Genomic DNA, 23,124 nt, shown 5'->3' with positions numbered 1-23,124 from the left:
ATATTTTGAATTAAATTAAAAGTGAATACATGTTTGTTTTTTTCATTTAGAAAATTACATGCTTAGAAGCACAATTTCGTAAATTAATGGGGTCACGGACCTTACTGAGTACCGAGAGCTATAAAATGGAAATGGTTATGCAAGTGATGTTGCAATTCGCAAATACAAGTTTGGACCACCCTATGGCAGAAATTGGGTGCACCTCACTGACTACTGCATCAGCCACAGTCACCGTCCAAAGTCCTTTTCAATCTCCCTTCATCCAAGACTAAGAATATGGCCTCTCCCCCGCCATCAATTTTCATATCAAAATATCGGTTTCAAAGGTACTTGTAAAAGGGTATGACCTTGTTTAATGAAAAAAGATCTTGATGAATAATAACTAGTGTAGAGTCTTTGTGAGGGAAGAACAAAAAAAAATGCTAAATGTGATTAATAATATGTTGTTAAGAGAATAGAGAAATCGAGAAAAGTGTGGAACAAAATGTAAAAAAGAGTCTCAAGTTGACATTTATTTAAATTTAATCTTTTTCTTTTCTTTTCCTCCCATCACACAATTCTGACAATATTATTTATTTCAGAGTAAAAAAGAGAAAATAATTGGCAAATGTAGTTTACTCTTTGTTTAGATACTTCAGTGTTATGATACCAAGAAGAAGAAATAATATAATTAACAGTATGTAACAAATAGAGAGATAGAGAAGATTGCACAATAAATGTTAAAAACTGAGTGTTTTCTCATAATTTACAACTCCGAAATTGTAATGTTTTTTATCAGCAAAAATGAAAGGAAATAATTGAGAAACGTAATTTATTCTTTATTTAGATACTTCAATATGAGACCTGGAAGCAGCAGCTAGTGAAACTTAAAGAAGACGAGACACTTTAGAAAACAGTTATTGCTTGAATATTGCCAAACATTTTCCAATGTAATTTATACATAATCTTTTTTGAACACTCGCATGGAACTTCATTGATGCTGGCAAATGACGACCATACTTAATTGTCTAGCAAGTGATTGTTCAAAAGGTGCAAAAACAGTAAGACTATGTTCACTTGCCAGCATTGCCCTCATTATCATTTATCACAAAACCACCATTATCTACTTAAAAAAACTAGCAATTATCTTCTTTTTTTATAATAAAGAAAATTACACTAATACTTCCTGAAATCACACTAATACTGCATATGATTCCTTGTTTCTTTTTAATATTTACAGCAATTCTCCTCATGTTGACTGATATATTTCATGTCAAGTGTAGAACATAGAAGTTACAAAACAGAAATTGATAAATTCCAGATGTGTGGAGTGTGCTTGCATAAAGATCTCGTTTTAATAGTGGATAAATTCACTAGTACCTGCCATTCAAATCGAATTCACTAGTCACCTTACATATCAGCAGCACTTCATAGCTTCTACAGATCCCAAGTACAGTACAAATCAAAGTGAGCTAGTGCTCTTCCAAGATACACATTGTCCTCCATGGATCCAGATGTATTTTACATTCTATTTGTGCTAAAAATGATTTGTAATTGCTAATTATCCTACTTTCTCAAAAATAAAATTTGTTAATTAATTAGTGAAGAACAAGTTATAGGATTAATGTTATTTGATTTTGCAAAATCAAATACTCCCTCTAACTCCTTTTACATTGAATTCGAGAGCATTTACATAAGAAAGTCAGATATTGCAAGAGCCCAACAATAACTAAAACTCAGTGTAGGATTGTAGCTGAAAATCAAGTTGGTGAATTTTGATGTACCAGTGAGAGTCCACACATGTCATGCAAGGAAGAAATTCAGGACAAGTAACAGGATAGAGTAAGACACCTAAATAGCACATACTGATTTGTGAATTCAACCCATTCATCTTTTTGCAGGAGATTTTAATGGGTTATACGTGCTTTAAGATGTTCCAGTTAATTTCATTCTAAATAGGTTCTCATTTCGTGTAATCAACTGACAATAATAAATAAGCCATGGCAAAATTTTAGCAGTATATTTGAGGGAATATCAACATTACATTCCTATGCACTCATCCAGTTCTTTTCAAAACAAAATGAACTTGGTTTTATTTAGGACATCAAGGTCATCTGCCAGTAGCAATAAGCAATTCATTAACAGGGGAATGATATTACAATGGAATTGAAAAATGAATAATGAATCTTCAATAATTCATTTCCAGATACTTGAACTCCTTTCAGCAACACCATAAAGACTGACAAAATACTACTTTGTCATAATTTAATTAACAATAAAACACCATAAAGACAACAACAACTCTTAAAATTAGAATCACAATCTTTTAATGTTTAACTGTTTATGATGATCTGCACATGACTTCACACAACCTTCTGCAACCAAGTCATCATCACTGGGAGGATCAGGATGGCTCCGGCCCTTGTCAGAATCAATGGTATGTGAAATAGCAGTCTACGCAGTAATAAGAGGATAACAAAACTTCAGGAACAGATTCAAGTAAATTAGAATTTAGAACTAATGTTTTTCACGATCTGATTTTACCAGTCCTGAGTTCCTGCTTCAATAGTCAAATTGTACCAAATGGTTTGAAATAGCTAACAAATCAGATACACATCCTTCATTTTGAAAAGCAAACAAAATTTGGAATAAAAAACAACTGTTTTTCGTAATGCTTAACTAAGGATCATTTCGCTGGCCAAAAAAACACTAACCATCATATTATCTTTCATAAAAAAGAAATTTCTTTAGCTCATTATTCTTCAAATACTTTTTTCTAATAAATAAAAAAGATACAAAATCAGGAAATTCTATTCGTAGGCGAGTTTCAGATTCAAAAAAACTATCCGAATCAAAACACGTAAACAGAACGACAAGGTGTCAGATTAAAACCTACGCGAGTTTCAGATTTCAAAGAATTACCCTAATCGAATCTGTGTAAACACGAAATATATTTCTAATAAACATATAAAAAAAGAAAAATAAGAAATTGGAGATTAAATCTTAGGCTAGATTCAGATTAAAAAAATTCCCCGAATCGAATACAGTAAAGCCTAAACAGAACAACAATGTGTCTTTAGTTACCAATAACCGAAATAAAACGAAAAGCGAAAAGTAACTGAAGTGAAACCTAGATCAAGGACCTTCAGCGAGTTTCAAACACAACACAAGGGAAAGAGGTAAAAGGATTAGATCGCAACCGAGTGGATCACTAAGAAAAACATGATTTATAGTTTATGCATAAAAAAATAAAATCAAATGGATCATTACATCAGAAAGAGAGAAAGAGAATCGATTATTGTTCAGCGAACGTATAACCTATGATCCAGCACATATCGTTAACCAAGGAAACACGGTCGAGAAAGAGAAACCGGAGATCACAGGCCACTTTCTTTCCGGCACACACGCGACCGTGATTTCCTTGATTAAGAAGATGCAGTGAATCAAAAACAGCTACTTGTTTGCAACTACAGGGGGTCAACATGTATTTATATAGTGAAAAAAATTAGGGTTAAGGTTCATCCTCTTTTGCGTTGTTATTCTATCCCTCACAATTATTATTTTCACTAGGCCTGAGCACGGGTCGGTTTCGGTCGAATTCGGACCCGTGAAGCCCAATCTGCCGAAAACCGAAGGCCGATATACGTGGACCGAATCGTCCAAAACAAACATGGAGTTTGTCGGATTGCGGTTTGGTGGATTGACAGTTTTAGTTGGTCCTATCATGGATTTGGGCAACATCAAATCTTTTTGGGCGGATTATCAAATATTCCACAAAATAAGAATAGATCTGAAATGTCAATGTTGATGACTCAATCAAGAAGGGTAAAGGCAAAAATAAACTGAATATTTGAGTGAGAAAGAAGAAATAGGTTGTGAGAATACAAAATACAATTGTTGATTAACTTATGGTTTCAGATCTACAAAGCTGGTTATATTATTGTTATGTTCCTTTTTCAGGAAGTATGGTTGTCAAAGGCGATGCGGGAAGCTAGTTGTATAGAAGTGGGTGTGGAAAGTAGAAGCATCGAAAGGTGGAAGGTAGATGTGTATAGAAAAGCATAAGCAGGAAGTGGAGGGAGAAAGATAAGGATGCGATGCCGCTTAGGGATTTTTTCTTTAGAAAACTTGTCTATCAGTCGGGTGCGGGTATGTTGGGTGGGAAAGCCTCATTGATTATAGAGTAAAGCCTTATAACATGTTTTCTCAACTATTCCAAAAAATAATCTTGTAATATGTAGAACACTCCTTGAAACAAATTGAAAACGCATTTTTGTACCTGGGCCATAATCCCAGTTATCCTTGGAGAAGTCTATTGTTGATGCTATCTTTAATGAGGAGCTTGCAGCTCTTGCGTTGGCGGAGAGCCCTATTGTTGATGTTGAGCAGAATGATATAAGTTAATATGGAACCCCAATAAAGATGGGTTTTACTTTCTGCGTTCGGCATATCAACAATATATAAATATGGTGAAGGATCATGACAGACTTGCTGTTCAACGAGAGTGGAATGAACAGTGTGTGGAAGCTAAAGGTTCCACCAAAGGTAAAGTCGTTTGTAGCTGGGATGGACCAAAACGGGACGGGGACATATATGGGACGGACGGGAAACCACAAATCTAAAAATTCGAAGATACGGGAAAACATAATTTTTTTAAATATTTTTTATTATTTAAAAAAAAAAACTAAAAAATTTAAAAAGTATGAGAAATAAATAAGTAACAATATTAACATATTATAAACTTAAAATAATCCAATTGTCCACCAAAATAAAACATTAAGGTACAAAGTCAAAATTAACATTAAAATATACTACAAACAATTTAGTTCAATGTCTAAAACAACCACCCAGCACCACAACCCCATTGACAGTCAAAACATCCAACAACACTAGTTCAAAACACATCATCCCTAAATCCAAAAAACCCTTAACAAGACCTCAACAAAATCCAGCGAAAAACATGAATAAAGGGAGGGAGGAGCAAAGGGAACTTCGGGCCCTGCATCGCAATCGACGCGACCATCACTGCCGATGAGGGATAGAGGAGCTGAAAGGTCGAGGAGGAGAGAGGGTTACGCTCACAGAGCCTCAGAGATTGAGGTTGCATGGATTGTAGTAGGTAACGACATGACTTTGGACTGTGGTAGTGGTGTGTACGACCGACATTGGGTTCATATCCGATGGGTGGTAGCATAGTGAGGGGTCGGGTGCCAATGTTGCTTGGTAGTGCTGGATTTGGATGGAGGTGGAGGTGTGCGGCGGTGCTGCAGGATAGGGGTGGGGACGCGCGTGTAGGCCACCGTCGTCCCCAATACGTCCTCACAAAAGACGACTGCCGTCCCCGTCTTGGCCAGCCGTACCTAAGAAATTAACGTCGTCCCGTTCCATCCCCGTCCCTGTGCAGTACCGGAAACGGGGGATGCCATCTAGCAAGTGTCCCCGTGCTTCATAGGTTTGTAGGAGTTGAGCTTTGCAATAGGGGTATCAACTGCCCTATTACATGCCAATTCTGCAGCAATAATGTAGAGAATGCATGGAATGTTTTGGTTGGAAGCTGGGATATGTGAGGCTTTAGCATCTATGAAGGGATCACACATCTGTGTTTCCTGATTTGCAATACTTTCCAGAGAATACGTTGGTGTTGGAGGAGAAGCTGGAGCCTGGAGCGTTGCACTCAAGTGGTCCACAGTGCTCGAAAGTTTCTTGCAGAGTGGAGGATGGCAAGGTCTGGCTTAACAAGCGAAATCTACTTCCAGATGAAAATTATATATTTAGTAAGAAAATTCATGTTCAATTCTAAACGTATATGAAATTCTCAAGTCAGTGATAGTCACGAATCGCGAACAGATTAATTTCTGATCCAGTAGATTAAAGAATATTTGTAATCTCTAACTCAAGATATAAAAAAAAAATATTAATCTCCTATAAACATTCTTTATTTTGAAAAGGAATATCTTTTTTGCTTTCAAAATTTCTAGGAACAATAATCTTATTGTCTCATTAATATTCTTCATCACGTATTTTATTTCCTTCATGATATCATATATAGTTTTTATTATCCCTTTTGTTTCATTATTCACATTTAAGCATGACAATAAGTGCTACCTATGTTTTTTTTTTTTTTTTTTTACTTTTGAGATATTTGCACAAACTAAATGCCGAAAGGTGTTTAAAACATTCTAAAAACTAAACATTGATGTTGTACTTAATATGAATTTTTATTATTTTGTAAAAAAAGTTTAAGAATATTATGGAGATCATGTCAAAAAGAATATTATGGAGATAATATGATCAATCTTTGACAGGTGAATGATCATTGACATTTAACATTTGACACAAAAGACATTGATAGTGGGGAAGGTCTTAGATATACGTGGAGAAAGATGACTCCTTCTTGCACTTCCTTAGTTATTCTTTTAGTATTAATTGTTCTAATCATACACAATATTTGTATTGACTTTCTCCCCATTATTGAACCATTTGTGTTGACTCAATATTTATATTGATTTTCTAATATTTTTTGAATGATAACAAACGTAAATTCACTCCTTAAAAATATATTTTATTTAAAAAATTACAAAAAAAAGCAGAAAAAAGTATAAATAGTTTGGGCCCATGATGAAAGGAGCGGAGCCCAGCCCAACCCAATTTAATATGCCTAGTAGTCTAGCTCTATTCGTCTGACGCGAATCCAACGTTTCTAATTCATACAACAGTTCTTGCTAAATGCTACTAATTACTAAAGGCTTAAGCAGAGGCACACTCCAAACAGGGCCTTAAATTTGACGCAGGTGAAGGTGAGTCCGGAAATCACCGTACATAGCCGCTACTTTAGGCAAACGCAAGTGAAACAGACGGAACGCATTCGATGTGAAACTGAAACCGAAAGAGGCGTTTGCGTTGTTGTTGTTGCTGTTCCTCTCGTTTGCTCTGAAATCTGAATTCAATAAATAATAATAAAAAAAATGGCCCAAGATTCTGAGAAGAGATTCCATTCCATCATGGACAAGCTCTACCATCCTCCCAAACCCCCTTCCGCCTCCAGGTTCTCTCTTCGGTCTTGTTCTCCCTTGGCAATTCGTGAAATTTAATATTAACACGAAAGGAATCACGTTAAGCGCATCTATCTATCTATCTTCATTACATTAACATTTCGTAACAGTAGTTTGCTAAATTGTAGTTGCTGCTTATTAGTGTTACATCTTGCTAGTTTTGTTAATTTGTTTGATGTGTAGTTCGATTTAAAGTGTTTGGCGTGTGTGCTTGTTTGTCATGCACTCACAATTGGCTTTATTCTTGGTTTTTGTAACTTTTTAATTTTGTTGGAAATAGGGATTGGAAATTAACTAATAACTTGTGTATTTGGGCTTGCAGTTCATCTGGAGTGCAGTTACCAGGGAATAGCAAGAAACGTCCTTATCAGTCGGGGGTAATGGAGTTGAATCGGAGAGGTGATGTTGCTGAGGGACAGCAGTCCTCCTCAGCCTCGGCCACGGCACTGCAGGGATCGCTCTGCCGACCATGGGATCGTGGTGATTTTACGAGGAGATTAGCCACATTCAAATCTATGTCATGGTTTGCTAAACCAAAGGTTGTTTTCTTTCTGTCCCGCTAGTATATTGTATCATTTTCCTTACTGATTAGGGTATGTTTGGGTGTGGGGTTTTGTGGTGAAGTACAAGGTTATGAAAATAAATATAAAAGATCATCACATTAACTTTATGTTAATCTATCATTTTGCTTCTTTCATTTTAAAATATTATCGAATTTGATAGTATATATTGAAAATGAAAAATTTGCCCTCCCTTCCCTGTCAAAATCTGGCTCCTAAACACACCCTTAGTGAATCCATTCTTGTGCTTTTATTACTTTATACCAACATTTTAGGGTTATGGTTATAATTCAATGCTTTTAGTACATGTGTGTGTGGGCACGCATGCGTTGCTAAAAACATAAGAGACAGATACAGAATAATAAACTGGAAACAATGCTTGAGGAAGATAAAGGGTAGAGTGAAACTTTTATTGATTAATAACAATACCCAGCATTTGGCTAATGGAGTGTTTTGCTCCATTAACAGATTATGCAGGGATTTTTGAAAAGGAACACTTTGTCGTAATGAAGCAAGAGCATGTGATGCCTTATATGATTTGTTAATCCCTTATTTATGCGTAAGCTGTTGCTGGAGGGTGAAAAACTAAATTCTATTTTGCTTTTTGCTATTTTATTTTATTTTATTTAAGAATGACACAAGTTTTGTTGAAGTATAAAAGCTTATCCTTCGTTGACAATATCTGGCAAGGAACATGCCATCTCCTTTGGCGAAAACTTTTTGCCTCATGGTTCATGACTTCCCTTTGTCAATAATGATTCAGCTGTCTAATTAATAAACTTTTGTCTACTGCCAAGTGCCAACCTCCTTTTGCCACCTTTCCCCACCCTGTTTCCCTCAAATTTCACGGCATATCATTTGATTTCTGATATTTACATTTACAGGTAGTTGGTGCTGTAAATTGTGCTAGTAGAGGTTGGATCAATGTGGATATTGACACCATAGCTTGTGAAGCATGTGGGGTGCGTCTTCTTTTCTCTACTCCAGCATCTTGGAATCAGCAACAGGGTATGTCGTTGTTCTCAGTGATTATACTATTCACAGCAACATTCAATTATATGAATTTTCTAACTGGATGTCTTCTATTCAGTGGAGAAGGCAGCATTGGTCTTTAGCTTAAAGTTGGATAATGGACATAAATTACTTTGCCCATGGATTGATAATGCCTGCAATGAAACACTAGCACGATTTCCTCCTGCAACTCCTCCGGTATTAGTTGACAATTTCAGAGAACGCTGTTTTGCTCTCTTGCAACTATCAGCTCTTCCCCGTATTTCATCTTCAGCAATAGACTACATGCAAAGCCAAAGCCCACTTCTGGAAGACTTTCTTGGACAATCTTTGATGCTGGAATATGGAAATGGATCTGCTGAAAATTCTGGGATTGGGGATGTTAGTAGTCAGGAGGAACTGAAATTGTATTATCAGGTAATAACTGGTTTTCTAGTAAGTTTAAAATTCTTATTTTCTGTATCAGTATGGCAACATTTTCTTCAATTACTGATATGCGATCTGGTATCTCTATGTTGGTCTTGTTTTACGATCATTATTTTTACCACTGAATGAGCATGACTCTTTTTTGGAGGCTTAGATGCAGAAGAATGAAAAAATGGAGATGGAGTGCTGTCATTTTGGCTTTGTGTGCAGTTGGGCTCAAATTCACAATTTTGACTGAGTCTGACTGAGTTTGCTCAAATTCACCAAGTCTAAACAAAAATGACTGTGTGTGAGTTAACACATTTTTTCACTCCTAGAACTATTAAACTCGTGCAAGTTTAAAAGTCAATTCATGAGTTTGATAACTATGATTAAGGTGGAAACTTGGCTGATGTTTGTATGTGTCTTCTCCAAATATTTGTTCTTCACTTTTCAGCACAAATAACGGTTTATTTTCATTCTTTTTCTTCACTAAATGGCTAAATGCATTTGATGAATGTACTTGTATCAATAGATTTCCATTATCTCTCCCTTTTTACCCCTCAAGACATAATGGTGTATATATTAGCATTTCTTTGTTCTCCACTTTTAAATAATGATTAAGGGTGTTTTTAATTTTTGCAGGCTCAAAAGCTTATAAGTTTATGCGGTTGGAAACTTCATCCTCTTCCTTATGTAGTTGATTGGAAGGATATGTCAGATCTGTCTCTTAATAATTCAACTAATCTAGTTGTCCATTCTGCTGGAACCAATGAAAATTCGAAAACAGATGAAAATTCCAAGGATTCTATCGGGGAACAAATGGATCCATATTCTGCAGTATTAGATTGCACCCTATGTGGAGCCACTACTGGACTGTGGGCATTCTGTACAGCACCACGACCCGTGGAATCAATCAGATTAGTTGGATATGCTGAAGTGAATGGTGGAAATGCTAATCTTGAAAATAGGAAAGGTGTAAATAATACCATGCCTGATGTTGCAAATTCATCAAAGGATACTTCTTCAAGTCTAAATATGACAATTGCAGGGGGTCCTCCCCCAACAAGGCAAAACTTTAAAGCAATAATATCTCTGCCTATTATTGGTCAGAATTTAAGAGCTCGCCTTTCTTATGATTCTGATTTTAGGGATCATGTTTTCGTTGACAGAGGTGGTATTCAATCAGATTTACAGAAGGAGAAAACTGATAATACTGTTAATGCTTCTATTGGACAACTTGTTCCTGTGTCATCTGAAATCAGGGAGATATCGAATTTTGAAACTGGTTCTCAAGCTAGTCTTCATGATTCAGATGTTATAGCGGGACAATCATCTGGCCTTAAGGATAAGATGCATGTACACACAGATGCTGATAAATTGAATAGTTCAACAGCAGGATATCCTAGTACCTCTCAGGTTAGAGATTTTGTATTTGTCAAATGGACAGACATAAATTAAATAATCGTAGAAAAAATTACTGCCTAATTATTGTTTGGTTATCAAAATTAGTAACACTAACAAAATGCTTGATTATAAGTAGTCTTGCTATGACTTGTTTGGAAGTCCACATTATCTAAAAATATTGATGTACAGAAAGACTCTACAGAAGGTGAAGCACCTTTGGTTTCGCACAAGACTTTGGATGGCGAAGTTGGTAGTCTTGAAAATTATGGGGTCAAAGACAGAGAAGAGAATCCTATTAACAGGGACAATGTACATTCTAGTTTAGGTAAGCACTATGTTATGGTTCATTGATAAATCATTAACATTGAATGTATGAATTTGAATTAGAGTGTGACATACATTCTGATTGGCAGTTGTATCATTATCTGCTTTGGCATGGCAATGTGTAGTTTAGGTAAGCACTATGTTATGGTTCATTGATAAATCATTAACATTGAATGTATGAATTTGAATTAGAGTGTGACATACATTCTGATTGGCAGTTGTATCATTATCTGCTTTGGCATGGCAATGTGTAGTTCACTTCTCATTATGACTTAACTTTTAAGAGAAATGGTAAGTTTTTTAATCTTCTTCGCTTTGCTTTCCAGGGAAGTTGAAGAACCCCACGGTGTCCAATAAATTAATGGAATTTGATCCAATCAGGCAGCATAGACATTTCTGCTCCTGGATTGCATCCATACATGATGGGGAACCTGGGTGGAAACAAACATTATCTGCTCTGTATCATCAGAAAAATCATTTGCCGCATTCGCCAAATAGATTTCCATCATCTATGCCCATTGTTAAGGTATTTCTTGCAGATATTATTACTCTTATTTAATTATTGGGTGGTTATCATATAGCACAGAAAATGGGTGGATACTGGATAACACCATGGGCAAGAGTGCTTGGAGTGCCCCTACCTTATTTTTATAACATGCAATCTGTTCATTGACAAAACAATGATTGGTACTTGAACAAAAACCAAAACCCTAAATATATGGGTTTAAATTATTCAACAAGACTCCAAGGTTAACATGTCACTCAAATTAGTCTTTTCTATAATCATGCAGAGGTGAGAATAAATGATTATACTGTTGATAGAAAAGACAGAAAGCCTGATATTCTGAAATTGGTCTTTCATATTGTCTCAATTTTATCGTGACATGTTTGCCAACACTGTTAGACGGTAGTTGCATCAAACCGTGCCTTTCATGGTCTGTGAACATCTGCATATGCCTACTTGATTGTGGAATAGTTACAAAGGGAGAGGTTCAGTGTCTTACATATAGCGTGTTTATGTGCAGGTGGATGATCCTGTAGGTTCAATTAGAAAGCTTTTCATGTCTCCACCATCAAAAAGAACAGAGTCCACTCATATTACAGGCCATAATTCATAACCACTTGGACCCAGGGGATATGAGGGGTCCTAATTCAAAAACAATTCCCCCCTCCTCCAGCTAGATGTTGTGTATACTGTCTTTGTTCACGGCATGTTATTCAATTTAAAAGCCTTGTAATTGTTGTATCAAAGTTTTAATTGTTTTTTTTACTGAAGATATATTGGGTTCAATCCTGCTCCTAACAAAAGCAAGTAATTTGTTGCACCTTGATACCTGTGATTGACTGACGATTACTTTGCCATTTGGAACCGAGCTGTAATATTTTTTTTTCCTCATTTGAAATACAAATGGCAGACGTTACATAGGGTTGAATGACAATGGAGATTGTTATGAGTGTGATATATGTTCTCTAACACATACACTGGAAATCAACTAGAGAAGGGAGTGAATACAATTTTGTGTTACTCCATTAAACCACAATTTGTAACAATGACCTTTGAATAAGGGCGGTTGAATCCTCTTTCTGCTACAACAGCTCTCTTGTCTCCTATTAGCTTTGCCACCCTGTAATTTCAGTATAATTAACAATATATCATAGGTACAAGTTCAACTGTAAATAGCAGCAGACATATAGAGTAGAAAACAATGATGACTGCCTCAAGATCTAAGTTTTTCAAATAAGTCATACACGACTTTTATAAATAAAATGACATAAAATATTGTCTGTTCTACTCACCTAAAATATGGAGATCCTGTATTCTCTTGTACGGTTTTAACTAGACCGATCCTCTGCACAACCTCCATCCCTCCTATTACTCTTCCAATTACCAGAGTCGATGCATCCAATTCTGGCGAATCCTTCGTAGCTATGACAAATTCTGTCCCATTGGGATCATTTCCTACTTCTTCTTCATCAATCTCCAGCTTCCCTTGTTTTGCAATAAGCTTCAACTTTGGAGGCGGTTTTGATGGGTTTCTCACAATAATGCCTACACTTCCGGCCACATTTTTAGTCCCAGGACATCTCTCATACTCCCTTTCCCATTCCTCACCAAGTCTACTAGTTCCCAAGTTGCTACCTGTCTTCGAAGCAAGTTCAGCATCCACCCCATACGATCTCAGGCCACCATGTTGAACGTAATTGGGCATTATTTTGACAAACTCCTTTCTTCTGTAGCTAATACCAGCAGCTCCACTTGCAATCTTACTAAACCTATCAACTCCTGCAGGGACATCATCTCCATAGAGCCCTATAGTAACGCGACCAACAGGTTCGCCATCAATAGATATGTCTAAGAATACTTGTTTTGTAGGTTTTCTTTCAGTGCAGCTGGGAGTGACAGCCACATTCTCTTCTGGCTTATCACTGTTACTTGTGTTAGCAACATCTTCTTCTGCTAAAGTCAGATTCTCTTCTGGTTGATCGCTGTTACTTGTGTTACCAACATCTTCTTCTGCCAAAGTCAAATTCTCTTCTGCTCTTGCCTGAGCACCCAAGAGTAGTAGCAAGCAAGAGTTGCTGAAGATGGTGAGCTCTCTACGTGAGAATCTGCATTGTTGTTTGAGGATTGGAAAAGATGGAGAAGTGGGTATTAATTGGAATGGAGAAAGTGATGGTGTTGCCATGCGAGTTGGAGGATTGAATGGCTGAGCGGAATATCGCACTACTCTTGGGTTTTGTAGCATTTCTACGTTGTTGAACTAAACTTGGCAATAGGTTTATGTTAGTGTCTGTATCGGCTGTTCTGTTTCATATATAGCGAGATCATGGGATTTAGAAAAGAAAACGAAATAAGGAAGAACAATAGATAGATAGAGTAACGGATACTGAGGAGATTTCATGGATAAGAAAGATGGAAATAGGCTATGTGTGTGTGGCAGCCATTTATTTGTTTCATGTCATAATTTTAGGTACACTAACTTACGTGGGCCCCTTCAGATATTGAGAAAGAAATATGCCAAAAAGGTACTCAAAATTCAGCTTTTCGCTTGACAGACGTGCGTGTGTATATATATATAGACTAAAATATATTTTTTATCTTTACATAATTATCAAATTTGAATTTACTTTCTGCAAAAAAAATTATTTACTTCTTCTCTTCCTAAAATTAAAATATGCCAAATATTGGTGTTTGGATATGCCCAAGCCAATGTGTCTGATTAATGTGAACAAGAGCTGATCTACTAACCAATTGAATGCTGACACGTGTCCCTAACCCTATCTCTCTCCAATCTCTGGATGTGCTAGTTGTGCTCACATTGAAGATTGAGCGGAGTCCGCGACGCTCCTCTCTGCCTCCATGCCGTCAGTGCCACCAACACCGCTGCCATCCACCGGGATCCAGTGAACTCCCAAATCTCAACCACAATACCACAACTGCAGACCGGCGCGCTCGACCCAGATCCAGATCTACCGCTGTGGGGACACTGATTTAGAAAGCTTCGCTGCATCTTCCGCATCACAACCCACCGATTGGGTTCCTGATTCATTGTCGCCGCCCGCCTTCGTGAATACGATTTCCGACCTTCGTGATTGATCAGGCATTGGAGTTTGGATTTTAAAAACGTGCTATCTTTCTACTTCTTTGGCATTGGTTCTGTTTCTGGATGTTGCGACTCTAGTTCTGGTTCAAGCGTTCTGTTTCTGCTTTTGATGACAATTCTTGATTGCAATCTGTGTGGTTCTCCTAGTTGGTTTGGGATTGGCGATTATTGATTTCAAGAGATTTTGCTATAGTTCTTCTGTTCAGGATGTGTTGGTATCCCTTGCAGGTGTTTGAAAAAATGTGCACTAGAGCTTTTTCATAAATTGTATCTATTTTCTATCATGCTAAACATGTTTTATGTTTAGTTTGATTTTTAATGAATTTCAGTTTAGCTTTTTCAAAAAAATAAAAAACATTGATCTGCAACATTGAACTTGTTGAGACAAAGCTGGTTTTGGATTCTAACATTTTCTTTTTATTTGTAATTTGTGGGGGGTTTGAACCTCTAAAAAATCATGAACAAATTCTTACATTTTTTTTAAAAGAACTTATGTAATTTGTGACGATTTTTATCAATTAAAAATTATATTTTAAAATTTAAATTAAAAAGTTTGACAGATAGGTTTGGAGTCACTCAATTCATGTTCCAAATAAAAAAGTAACACTTTATAATTTTATGTGGACGAAAAATCAAAATTTTACATAAATAAATATATATATATATATATATATATATATATATATATATATATATGACATATTATATAAGAAGAAAATATGTTATACCAGAGTCACAGTATTAAATCTGATTTTTATAATTACTTTCCACACCATTTATTTTTACTTCTTTTACATGCCATTTTCATGTGCACAAAATAATGTATAAAGATTTTATTGGAAATATCCGGAAACCTCCTCACATGGAAATATTTTATTGGAAAACTAGCATTTTAAAACACTTCATTATATTTTTCTAATGAATCAAATTAATATAAATATAAAATTTAATTTATTTAAATATGAAGACAATAGTATAATTATAATTATTATAATAAGATTTGTTACAACTTGAAATAAAATGGATTTAATTTAAATTTAAAATTGATAATACACTAGTAACAACAATAGTTGATATTAGTGGAAGAAAGACACCTTGCACATTACAATTTTTTTATAATATTTGAGATTTTTATTTGATCGACTCACTAGGTTATTTCATTTTAAAGGTAAAGTAATATTTTTTTTTGTCGCAATTTCATTTCCTAAGTTGAAATTGAAGCTCTATCTTTAGATAAGAGATATACATTTTTTTTATTGAAAGATGAGTTAAAATTGAATAGAATATTAAGAGATGTAAAATAAATTGTGAGAAAGTAGCATATTTTATTGAGAAGAATTGAAATTACCTAGTTGAAACTAAGTAACTAAAGTGTTTTTTTTTTTGGATATATATATTAATGAGGTTTTTAAGAGGGATTACAAAAGCTCCTGTACAAGCTGTACACAGAGAACAAAAAGAGCGGAATAATAGTCCGCTAATACCCAAGCCCTGTCCAAAAGATTTCCTGTCACAAAAAAATGTTCACCTCACTAGAACAAGATAAAAGCTGTAAGGATATATATTCGCTACTAAAGAGACTAGCACCCCAATGGGTTGCTGTGCCAAAAAGTGAAAAAAAATACCCCCTTTGACCCCTCTCCTATACAAAAGCCACTGCCACGATGTTGCTTTGATATTAGCTATGATGCCCATAAAATCAAATTTTGCTTCTCTAAAAATGATACTGTTCCTTAAATTTCATATGCACCAGCATGTGGCAAGCCAAAAAATATGTTTGATAACTGTACCCTTGTTCCCTTTAATAATGCATTCACCCAGCAGTAAGTATAGTTGAATAATGTGTTGTGGAAGAGTGAAATTCAGTCCCAACCAAATGCTTGAGGAAACCGAGTAAGTGAGGAAGAGGTGGTTGCAATCTTCAACTGTACTGTTACAGAACACACAAGATTGATTAAGAGCATATGTGTACATCCCTTTTGCTTAGTTCTATACATGTTGGCAATCGATCTTGTAGTAACCTTAGAGGGGACATTTGACTTCCAAAACTGATGCACCCAGGTTGGGATTGTTGCTGCTGAATCCAGCCTTTGTTGTTGATTTATATGCTGATGCAACCGTAAAAATAGCTGGTCCAACAAATTCAGAAGGTCTGCAAGTAATTCCTCTTCCCATACAATAGTGGCCTCCTCCAATTCCATGACCACGAAATACCATCCGCAGAGTATAAGATCATCTTTGCAATAACAGAAAATTTACAGGCGAGGCAAATATGGAGAACAAATCAGATTATTAGCTTTATTTATTGTTATAGATAATTTAGTACTTAGTACTTATTTACTTAAAAAAGATTGTTAGGTTCACAACTAAAATAAACAATACTTAAATTTATCATATAGAAGTAAATATAGTTTAAAAAAAATCAACAAATTTCTTTTATTAAAAATGATTTTTACAAGTTCCACATATAACAATTTAACGTTCCTGAAGTGAGATTATTTAGAAAAATAAAAGATTTTTTTCTTATAATTTTTTTTAGTTTCGTTAATGCAAGTTACAAGGATTTCTACATTATCAATAATAAATTGGAGGAATGATTCCTTTATGCTCTTTAAATCGAGTGGCAATTGAATGCTTAATTCTGGGATCAGACTCTCATTTTGTTGTGGGCTACGGCAACTACATTCTGAAGCTTTTTTTGCAATTAATTTCTAATTAAGTCCAATTCTCATAAGTAAAAAATTGGTACACCCAAAAATACAGATAATTGGCCAGCTTTACATAATTATTCCAAGGGTCTTGCTTAACTTTTCTGAACAAATCATTGCTGCTTATATGTAATGAAATGAAACTGAGTAGGATTTTGGCAATTTTTCTGATGCTGCCATATCTTGAAATGGTATTTATACCATTCTGGGAGATCACAAGTTGGTTCCAGTCTAGCTCTTGCTTCCCAAAACATGGTTGCGATTTACAGAAGCTTCTCTTTGATGTTTACGCATTTGAAGTCTAAATGTTAAAATTCCCCTTCATATTTGTGATAATGGAATGGAGTTTGTGTTGTGTCTGAAATTAGGTGAACTTGTCCCGTATCAGGGTTCTCTTAACATGGCATTTGGTAGGAGAGGAGTGGAGAGATTTTTCTTAACTTTTCATATTTGGTTCAAAATATTCGAGGGAAGAGAAGGGATTTTGGACTAGGGGTGTGATAATATAGAATCAAATTGAACCAATCCAAAACGAGCAGAACCATTTAAAAAAACACAAACCGTTTTAGAGAAAATAACTAAAGTGAAAAATGGTTCGATTAGTTTGGTTAACCAAGTTGCCTTTACAAAGTGGTTCGAAAATGGATTGACTCGATTTTTAAAAAGTTCAAGGGGGGGTTAAATCTCTTTTGGAGGGATTTGGAAGGGAGAAAATAAAGTTTTATATTAATTTGGACTATTTTTTTAGTTGTATTTGATCATCCTAAGCCTATAATAATGAACTTGATTTTTTATTCCATTAAAATGTCTGCCTTCCATTGTACTAAACAATATTTTAGACTAAGAAATATAACTTCATTATCAGGTTGTATCAAGTATCAGCAGATACTTTTTGATAATGTCATAATGGGACATAATTGGTCAAGAGACTGTATTAACTTTTTGTTTACGTACTATATTATTGGTTATTATTTATTATATAACTTTGGATTTTGGACCAATGTGTCGTTTCAGATTTTGGAGATTGTTTCTAGTTCCCTTTCTTGGCTGCAGGATGTGGATGCTAGGGGTGTGATTGTGAGTTTCCAAGTGGTGTAGTTTGTCTTTTGTTTTGTTGTTTCTTTGTTTTCCTACCCAAACCAAAAAAGAATATAACTGAATTTTTTTTCTCCGTTTTTATACAACGTGGTATGGATTAGTATCAAACTCAACAAAGGGCCCAATTCATAAGGAGTATCTCACACACCCCAAATATAATGACATTGGCACTCTAATCACCCATGTTTCTTATAACAAGTTGTTGACCAACTCTCACTTAACGACACCTTCTTTACTCTCAGGCCACTATATAACACTAGAGGTATTCTCCTTTAAGGTAAGTCTTCTTCTCTGAGCCTCTACACATTCTCATTGAGTTTAAAACTTATTTAAGCACTGGAGTGCTTGCAAATGACTATCCTACTTCCTACCATTCGCTAAACAACCACAAAACTCCTTCATTACCTAATAAACTGAAACAAGCATCCAATCAAAGCCTGCAAGCTTCTCTAACCTCCCTGTTTTCTTCTAAACAATAGGAATTATAATTATTTTCATAGAGATTATTGATTTTTTTTTATTTTTTTCTTTTAACATAATATTGTTACATTAAAAATGAAAATATTCAAATTTATTTTAAACTGCTATAATAGTCAAGGGTATATAGTGTTCATATAATAATTTTTCCATACATTGAAAAAATTGCATACTTTTTTTCTGTATCTCTTTTTACCATATTATTTATCTTATCTCACATCTTTTTTATTTCTCTTTCTTATGTAGAATTCGCAAATTTTTGTAGTTTGAAGAATACCCAAATTTTAAAAAAGGAAATAGAAAAATGTTACTCTACAAAATATAAGAAAATGACAAGTGAGTGATGTTTTGGTTGATAAAGGACAAGTGATTTAATTCCAACCACAAGCAATTTACGTTCACATAAATTAGCATTCTCGTTGACATCACCTATATTAATTGTTAATAATCGTGACTTCATGGAAGATGAATACTTATACGACCACGACAAACTAGGACAGAAGCATTCTCAATGCCATATGCCAAGCAACTATATATTTCCCATACATCATCCTTTGTTTATATTTCCGTGATGAGCACATACTTGATATCACATACTAATTAAGAGAATTATTCATTTATTTACCATTCAAATCTAACTAATACCACTTCCAACTATATATTATTATATCACAATGGAATATTTTTCTATGCTGAAGCTGAAAATAGAAAAGTTGTTTCTTTGGTAAGTCGAAAAATTCTTTCAATTGCGATGAACGTGGATTTTAATTTGCGTGGGTGAACGTGGTCCATATTTTCATGTGTTAGTTTTGAGTCTGTATTGCTTCAATTGATAATCGTAATTTGTGTAAAAATTTAATATCTCTTAGTCCTACTTTTTTTAATCACCAGTAATTAGGACATTTGGTTTCAATCCTTAGATATTCTACAGACAGATTTTCATTTTTTTGGGTCGGTTATGATATCAACTAATCTTGATTCCAAAATTTAGTCCCACAAAATTCTTCTCTTCTCTCCAAAAATATATTATAACCCAAATTCTTGCCAACAAACTCGACGCTTTGACAAATATCAAAACCATAATTTAGAGTGTCAAATCCAAACCAAAAACCAAAAACACAGAAACATCAAGCAAGTTCTTTCCGTCTGGGTGTCTGTCTGTCTCTATGGACATAAATCTTCAACTTGTGAAATTCACTGTACACTGATTAATATGGCAACCACTTTTTTCCTATTTTCCTTTTTCCTATTTATTATGGTAGAAGCTTAAGGTAGCACAGACAAACCAACGTGTGCTTTTGCCTTGTGGAGTTGTGGGCTAATAAATTTCAAGTCAATCAACATCGTTGGCTACAACTGTACTCAGAACAGAACAGAAACCATCTCTTATCCCAGAGTTGTTGTCTTAATTTTTTTTATTACTTGTTATTTTTTGTTAGCAGGAAGATTCAATCGGAGACTTTTTCCTTCTTTTTTTTTTCTTTCTTAACTAGCTAAATAACCTTATATATCAGAGTTGATGTCTTGATTATGATATAAATAAAAGGCAGAGAAGAGAGAAAAGAGAAAGAATGGATGTGAGGAACATTGCTGTGGTGGTGGAAGACGTGGATGCTGCTAGAACTGCACTACAATGGGCACTTGACAACATCATTCGCTATGGTGACATAATCACACTGCTCCATGTCTACCCTTTATCAAGATCCAAAAGCAAAAGCAAAGCTCGTCTTCTTCGACTCAGAGGCTTCCAGTTAGCACTTTCCTTCCAAGACATTTGCAACAACTTCTCCAATGTAAGCTTTTCTCTTAATTGAATTCTTATTTCTTGTTATTACTACTATTATCTTTTATTTATTTTGATATATATATTTTTGCTTGTTCGAATTAATGGGTACTATGTGCTATAATCTTAGGATTGTGTTAGTGTTACAGACAAAGGTTGAGATTGTTGTCACGGAAGAGAACAAAGAAGGAATGAAAATTGTGGCTGCGGTGCGAGAGATTGGAGCTTCAATGCTAGTGGTTGGACTTCATGATCAAAGTTTTCTTTACAGGTAAAGTCTTATGCCAAATGTTTCAGTTTCAACGCAATTTCATGAGGTATATTAATTGGAAGGAATTGTTATTAGTACCGCATTCAATAGCTAGGGTGAATGATAGTATTGATAATTATGACCCTATCTAATTAAAAGGGTAAGTACTTCTCATTCATGTGTGTTTGAATGTTGATCAAATTCAAGGTTCACTTAATTTGGTTTGGGGCTAAGAGAAAAAGTGGTGATCAAAGGTATTGGGGATTTCACTCTTCAATTTTTTGGTTAGTTATCACACGGAAAAGGGTTCTGGTTCTGGAAATTACTACTACTTTTTATATTCTTCCTGGAATCACTCTACAACATGGGATTTGTGGGACCTTGGTTGATTTTTATCTAATCTTGATTCTGCTCAACATGAAAATGAGAGCTGTTGCCAGTGAGCTTCAGAAATTGGTCACTGAAAACCTTGGCACTTGCACGTGCCTTCTTAATGGTGATCATAAAATGCCAAAGGCTTTTGGGCTCCACTTTTGAATCGGCCTTGCCCATAATAGCAGCACCCTAGTTCAACTAGTGTTCAGAAATTATTTGTTGTCTAACCTATAGTAGCCAGTATCCTCTTAAACATATTATTAGTTAATTTAATATTTTGAAAACACAAAAAATACTATTTTTCAGTAAGTCCAACTGAAACAGGAATAATGCTATCCGAATAGGGCAAAGATAGATACATTTGGGGTAAGATAATTAACCATTCAACGATGTTTGAAACATCCATTCATTCTTACTAGTTTGTGTCAAAATCAAACCAATGCATTCAATTTTATTTGCTTTGAATTTTACTTGTTTTCTGTCTAACTTTGTACAGTGCATTGATTGCTAAATCTCACAACTCAAATTAATCACTGTTTTTGTTCATATTTCACAGCTTGGCAATGGTCCATAGCAACATAGCTAACTACTTTAACTGTAGAATCCTTGCCATTAATCAGCCTCCTGAGTCCCCACTGAGTCCAATGGTAGGAGTCCAAGGCAGTTCAACCAACATGGACTTTTCACAGATCGACATATCTGGATTACAGTAAGTTTCCTAAAAATCTATCTCACTATTACTATTTGTCAACATGTTAGATAAATTATGTGTCAACCACCAAAAACGGGGGATTTATTTTACTTAGAATTCACCTGCTCACTATCGCTTCCTTGTGCTATTTAAGTATAAATATACATGTGAGAAATGTTAGGGTTTTATACAATATTGAGGTTTGGGACTGGCCTAGTGTCCAAATGTCTCATTTGAATTAATGATATTGTCAATTAACCATCAATAAATTTTACCGAATTAATGCCGTCTTCTTAAATATAAATTCATTAACACGAGAAAAGTGAAAACACAATTATGAACTAATCAGTATCGAGTTTTGAAATCGACCTATAGTCTAGAGCTTGACATTAACTGAAATAGTTAGCAGTATGTTTTCTAATTCTTTTGGACCAAACTTAGATGTTGTGTTTGTTGTTATCCAATTAGAATTTAAGTTTTATTTTGATAATTTGTATAATTTTTTAATGTAAACTTTTATTATACGGACTATTGAGATAGAACTCAAATTTTGATGAGAGAACAACACACAATACATAGTATTGCATCTAAGTTTTTCCTATTCTTTTTTCTAATATACTTTTTTCTTATTGATTGAAACTTATGTAGCTTCATTAGTTTGTGAATGGGACTTACTAGTATTAATTTTACCTAATATAGGAAAAAGTGTGCTGAAAAGGGAATATGAGATAATGTGTTTTGAATTTATCAATGTGCATTTAGTATTTTTTGGTTATATGAAAAAATAGTGCTTTTTTTATCTAATGGGCTTTCTATACAAATTTTATTGGGCTTTAAAAAATGAAGCAATTGATAATTGGACTTAGAAGCACAATGACCCGATTAAAAGTGTCATACGTTGCATTGCAGAGTTCCTGAACCTCCTCCACCAAAGGTAAAATATCGGATTTGTCCTGATCCAACTGCAATTATTTGTAGATTAAGAAGGTCAAGGAGAAGAAGATGAAAGAAAAGTCAACACCTCTAGCATCTCTCGAAGCTGACTGAGTTGATTTGGTTAAGAAATTTTTCTTTTAATTAAAATGGTCCATGAAGAATTCGGACCATGATCTTTTTATTTTATTTTTAAATTTCTTATATATTCGCCAGTCATAAATACATAAAAAAAATAGTGCAATTAGCTTCTCTTTTTTATTTTTTATTTTTCGGGACATAAAGAGTGCAATTAGCTTTGTATACTTTGGTTGTTTGTACCTACATTTATTTTGATTGTATAAAGTATCTTGTGACTTGTGGTAACATTGCTTCGGTACATATTTGAAGATTGGTGACGTTCTTCTGCCATCTTTAACTGGCGCTACTTTCCTTAGATTGCTCATATTATGGTACTGCTCTTCCT

General features: G+C 34.8%; 3 protein-coding genes, 1 long non-coding RNA gene and 1 other non-coding gene across 9 annotated transcripts; 2 read left to right on the top strand and 3 right to left on the bottom strand.

The window, feature by feature from the left end:
- Positions 1 to 2,043: 2,043 nt before the first annotated feature.
- LOC100796847 (uncharacterized) lies at positions 2,044 to 4,723 on the bottom strand. Its single transcript, XR_419072.4, has 2 exons — positions 4,259 to 4,723; positions 2,044 to 2,433 (listed from the first exon to the last, which is right to left on the bottom strand). It is a non-coding gene; the product is annotated as an uncharacterized lncRNA (long non-coding RNA).
- Positions 3,308 to 3,418, bottom strand: MIR1509A (microRNA MIR1509a). Its single transcript, NR_048617.1, has one exon. It is a non-coding gene; the product is annotated as a microRNA MIR1509a (primary transcript).
- Positions 4,724 to 4,971: 248 nt separating the features above from the next.
- LOC100804992 (uncharacterized) lies at positions 4,972 to 12,177 on the top strand. Of its 3 annotated transcripts, none has more exons than XM_041011173.1 (8): positions 4,972 to 5,753; positions 7,354 to 7,570; positions 8,476 to 8,599; positions 8,682 to 9,019; positions 9,653 to 10,426; positions 10,604 to 10,739; positions 11,065 to 11,264; positions 11,764 to 12,177. In XM_041011173.1, exons 2-8 carry the CDS (start codon positions 7,412 to 7,414, stop codon positions 11,854 to 11,856), a joined length of 1,824 nt encoding a protein of 607 aa, XP_040867107.1. In that variant the 5' UTR covers positions 4,972 to 5,753; positions 7,354 to 7,411; the 3' UTR covers positions 11,857 to 12,177. The 3 variants fall into 3 exon arrangements, with proteins under 3 accessions (XP_040867107.1, XP_003550849.1, XP_025982235.1); XM_003550801.5 differs by lacking the exon at positions 4,972 to 5,753 and adding an exon at positions 6,670 to 7,024; XM_026126450.2 differs by lacking the exons at positions 4,972 to 5,753; positions 11,065 to 11,264; positions 11,764 to 12,177 and adding exons at positions 6,672 to 7,024; positions 10,828 to 10,883.
- On the bottom strand, positions 12,114 to 14,745 carry CYP58 (peptidyl-prolyl cis-trans isomerase CYP58). Of its 2 annotated transcripts, XM_006600727.4 has the most exons (3): positions 13,989 to 14,745; positions 12,536 to 13,544; positions 12,114 to 12,363 (listed from the first exon to the last, which is right to left on the bottom strand). In XM_006600727.4, exons 2-3 carry the CDS (start codon positions 13,483 to 13,485, stop codon positions 12,261 to 12,263), a joined length of 1,053 nt encoding a protein of 350 aa, XP_006600790.1. In that variant the 5' UTR covers positions 13,486 to 13,544; positions 13,989 to 14,745; the 3' UTR covers positions 12,114 to 12,260. The 2 variants fall into 2 exon arrangements, with proteins under 2 accessions (XP_006600790.1, XP_040867118.1); XM_041011184.1 differs by having other exon boundaries at positions 12,536 to 14,745.
- Positions 14,746 to 19,125: 4,380 nt separating this feature from the next.
- LOC100804459 (uncharacterized) lies at positions 19,126 to 23,024 on the top strand. Of its 2 annotated transcripts, none has more exons than XM_006600722.4 (4): positions 19,126 to 20,419; positions 20,559 to 20,680; positions 21,591 to 21,743; positions 22,704 to 23,024. In XM_006600722.4, exons 1-4 carry the CDS (start codon positions 20,198 to 20,200, stop codon positions 22,729 to 22,731), a joined length of 525 nt encoding a protein of 174 aa, XP_006600785.1. In that variant the 5' UTR covers positions 19,126 to 20,197; the 3' UTR covers positions 22,732 to 23,024. The 2 variants fall into 2 exon arrangements, with proteins under 2 accessions (XP_006600785.1, XP_003550848.1); XM_003550800.5 differs by having other exon boundaries at positions 19,137 to 20,419; positions 22,635 to 23,024.
- Positions 23,025 to 23,124: the final 100 nt, after the last annotated feature.

Source organism: Glycine max, chromosome 17 (genome assembly GCF_000004515.6).
Source record: "Glycine max cultivar Williams 82 chromosome 17, Glycine_max_v4.0, whole genome shotgun sequence".
NCBI classification, from domain to species: domain Eukaryota; kingdom Viridiplantae; phylum Streptophyta; class Magnoliopsida; order Fabales; family Fabaceae; genus Glycine; species Glycine max.
This window is presented reverse-complemented; position numbering and strand designations above follow the sequence as displayed.

Bases quoted from the DNA above. Each gene is read 5' to 3' on its own strand.
- LOC100804459 (XM_003550800.5), top strand. From the start codon at position 20,198: ATGGATGTGAGGAACATTGCTGTGGTGGTGGAAGACGTGGATGCTGCT. The intron at 20,681-21,590 runs GTAAAGTCTTAT...CATATTTCACAG, and splicing joins GATCAAAGTTTTCTTTACAG to CTTGGCAATGGTCCATAGCA. The intron at 21,744-22,634 runs GTAAGTTTCCTA...GTTGCATTGCAG, and splicing joins ATCGACATATCTGGATTACA to AGTTCCTGAACCTCCTCCAC.
- CYP58 (XM_041011184.1), bottom strand. From the start codon at position 13,485: ATGCTACAAAACCCAAGAGTAGTGCGATATTCCGCTCAGCCATTCAAT. The intron at 12,364-12,535 runs GTGAGTAGAACA...CTGAAATTACAG, and splicing joins ACAGGATCTCCATATTTTAG to GGTGGCAAAGCTAATAGGAG.
- LOC100804992 (XM_003550801.5), top strand. From the start codon at position 6,945: ATGGCCCAAGATTCTGAGAAGAGATTCCATTCCATCATGGACAAGCTC. The intron at 9,020-9,652 runs GTAATAACTGGT...TAATTTTTGCAG, and splicing joins AACTGAAATTGTATTATCAG to GCTCAAAAGCTTATAAGTTT. The intron at 10,740-11,064 runs GTAAGCACTATG...TTTGCTTTCCAG, and splicing joins CAATGTACATTCTAGTTTAG to GGAAGTTGAAGAACCCCACG.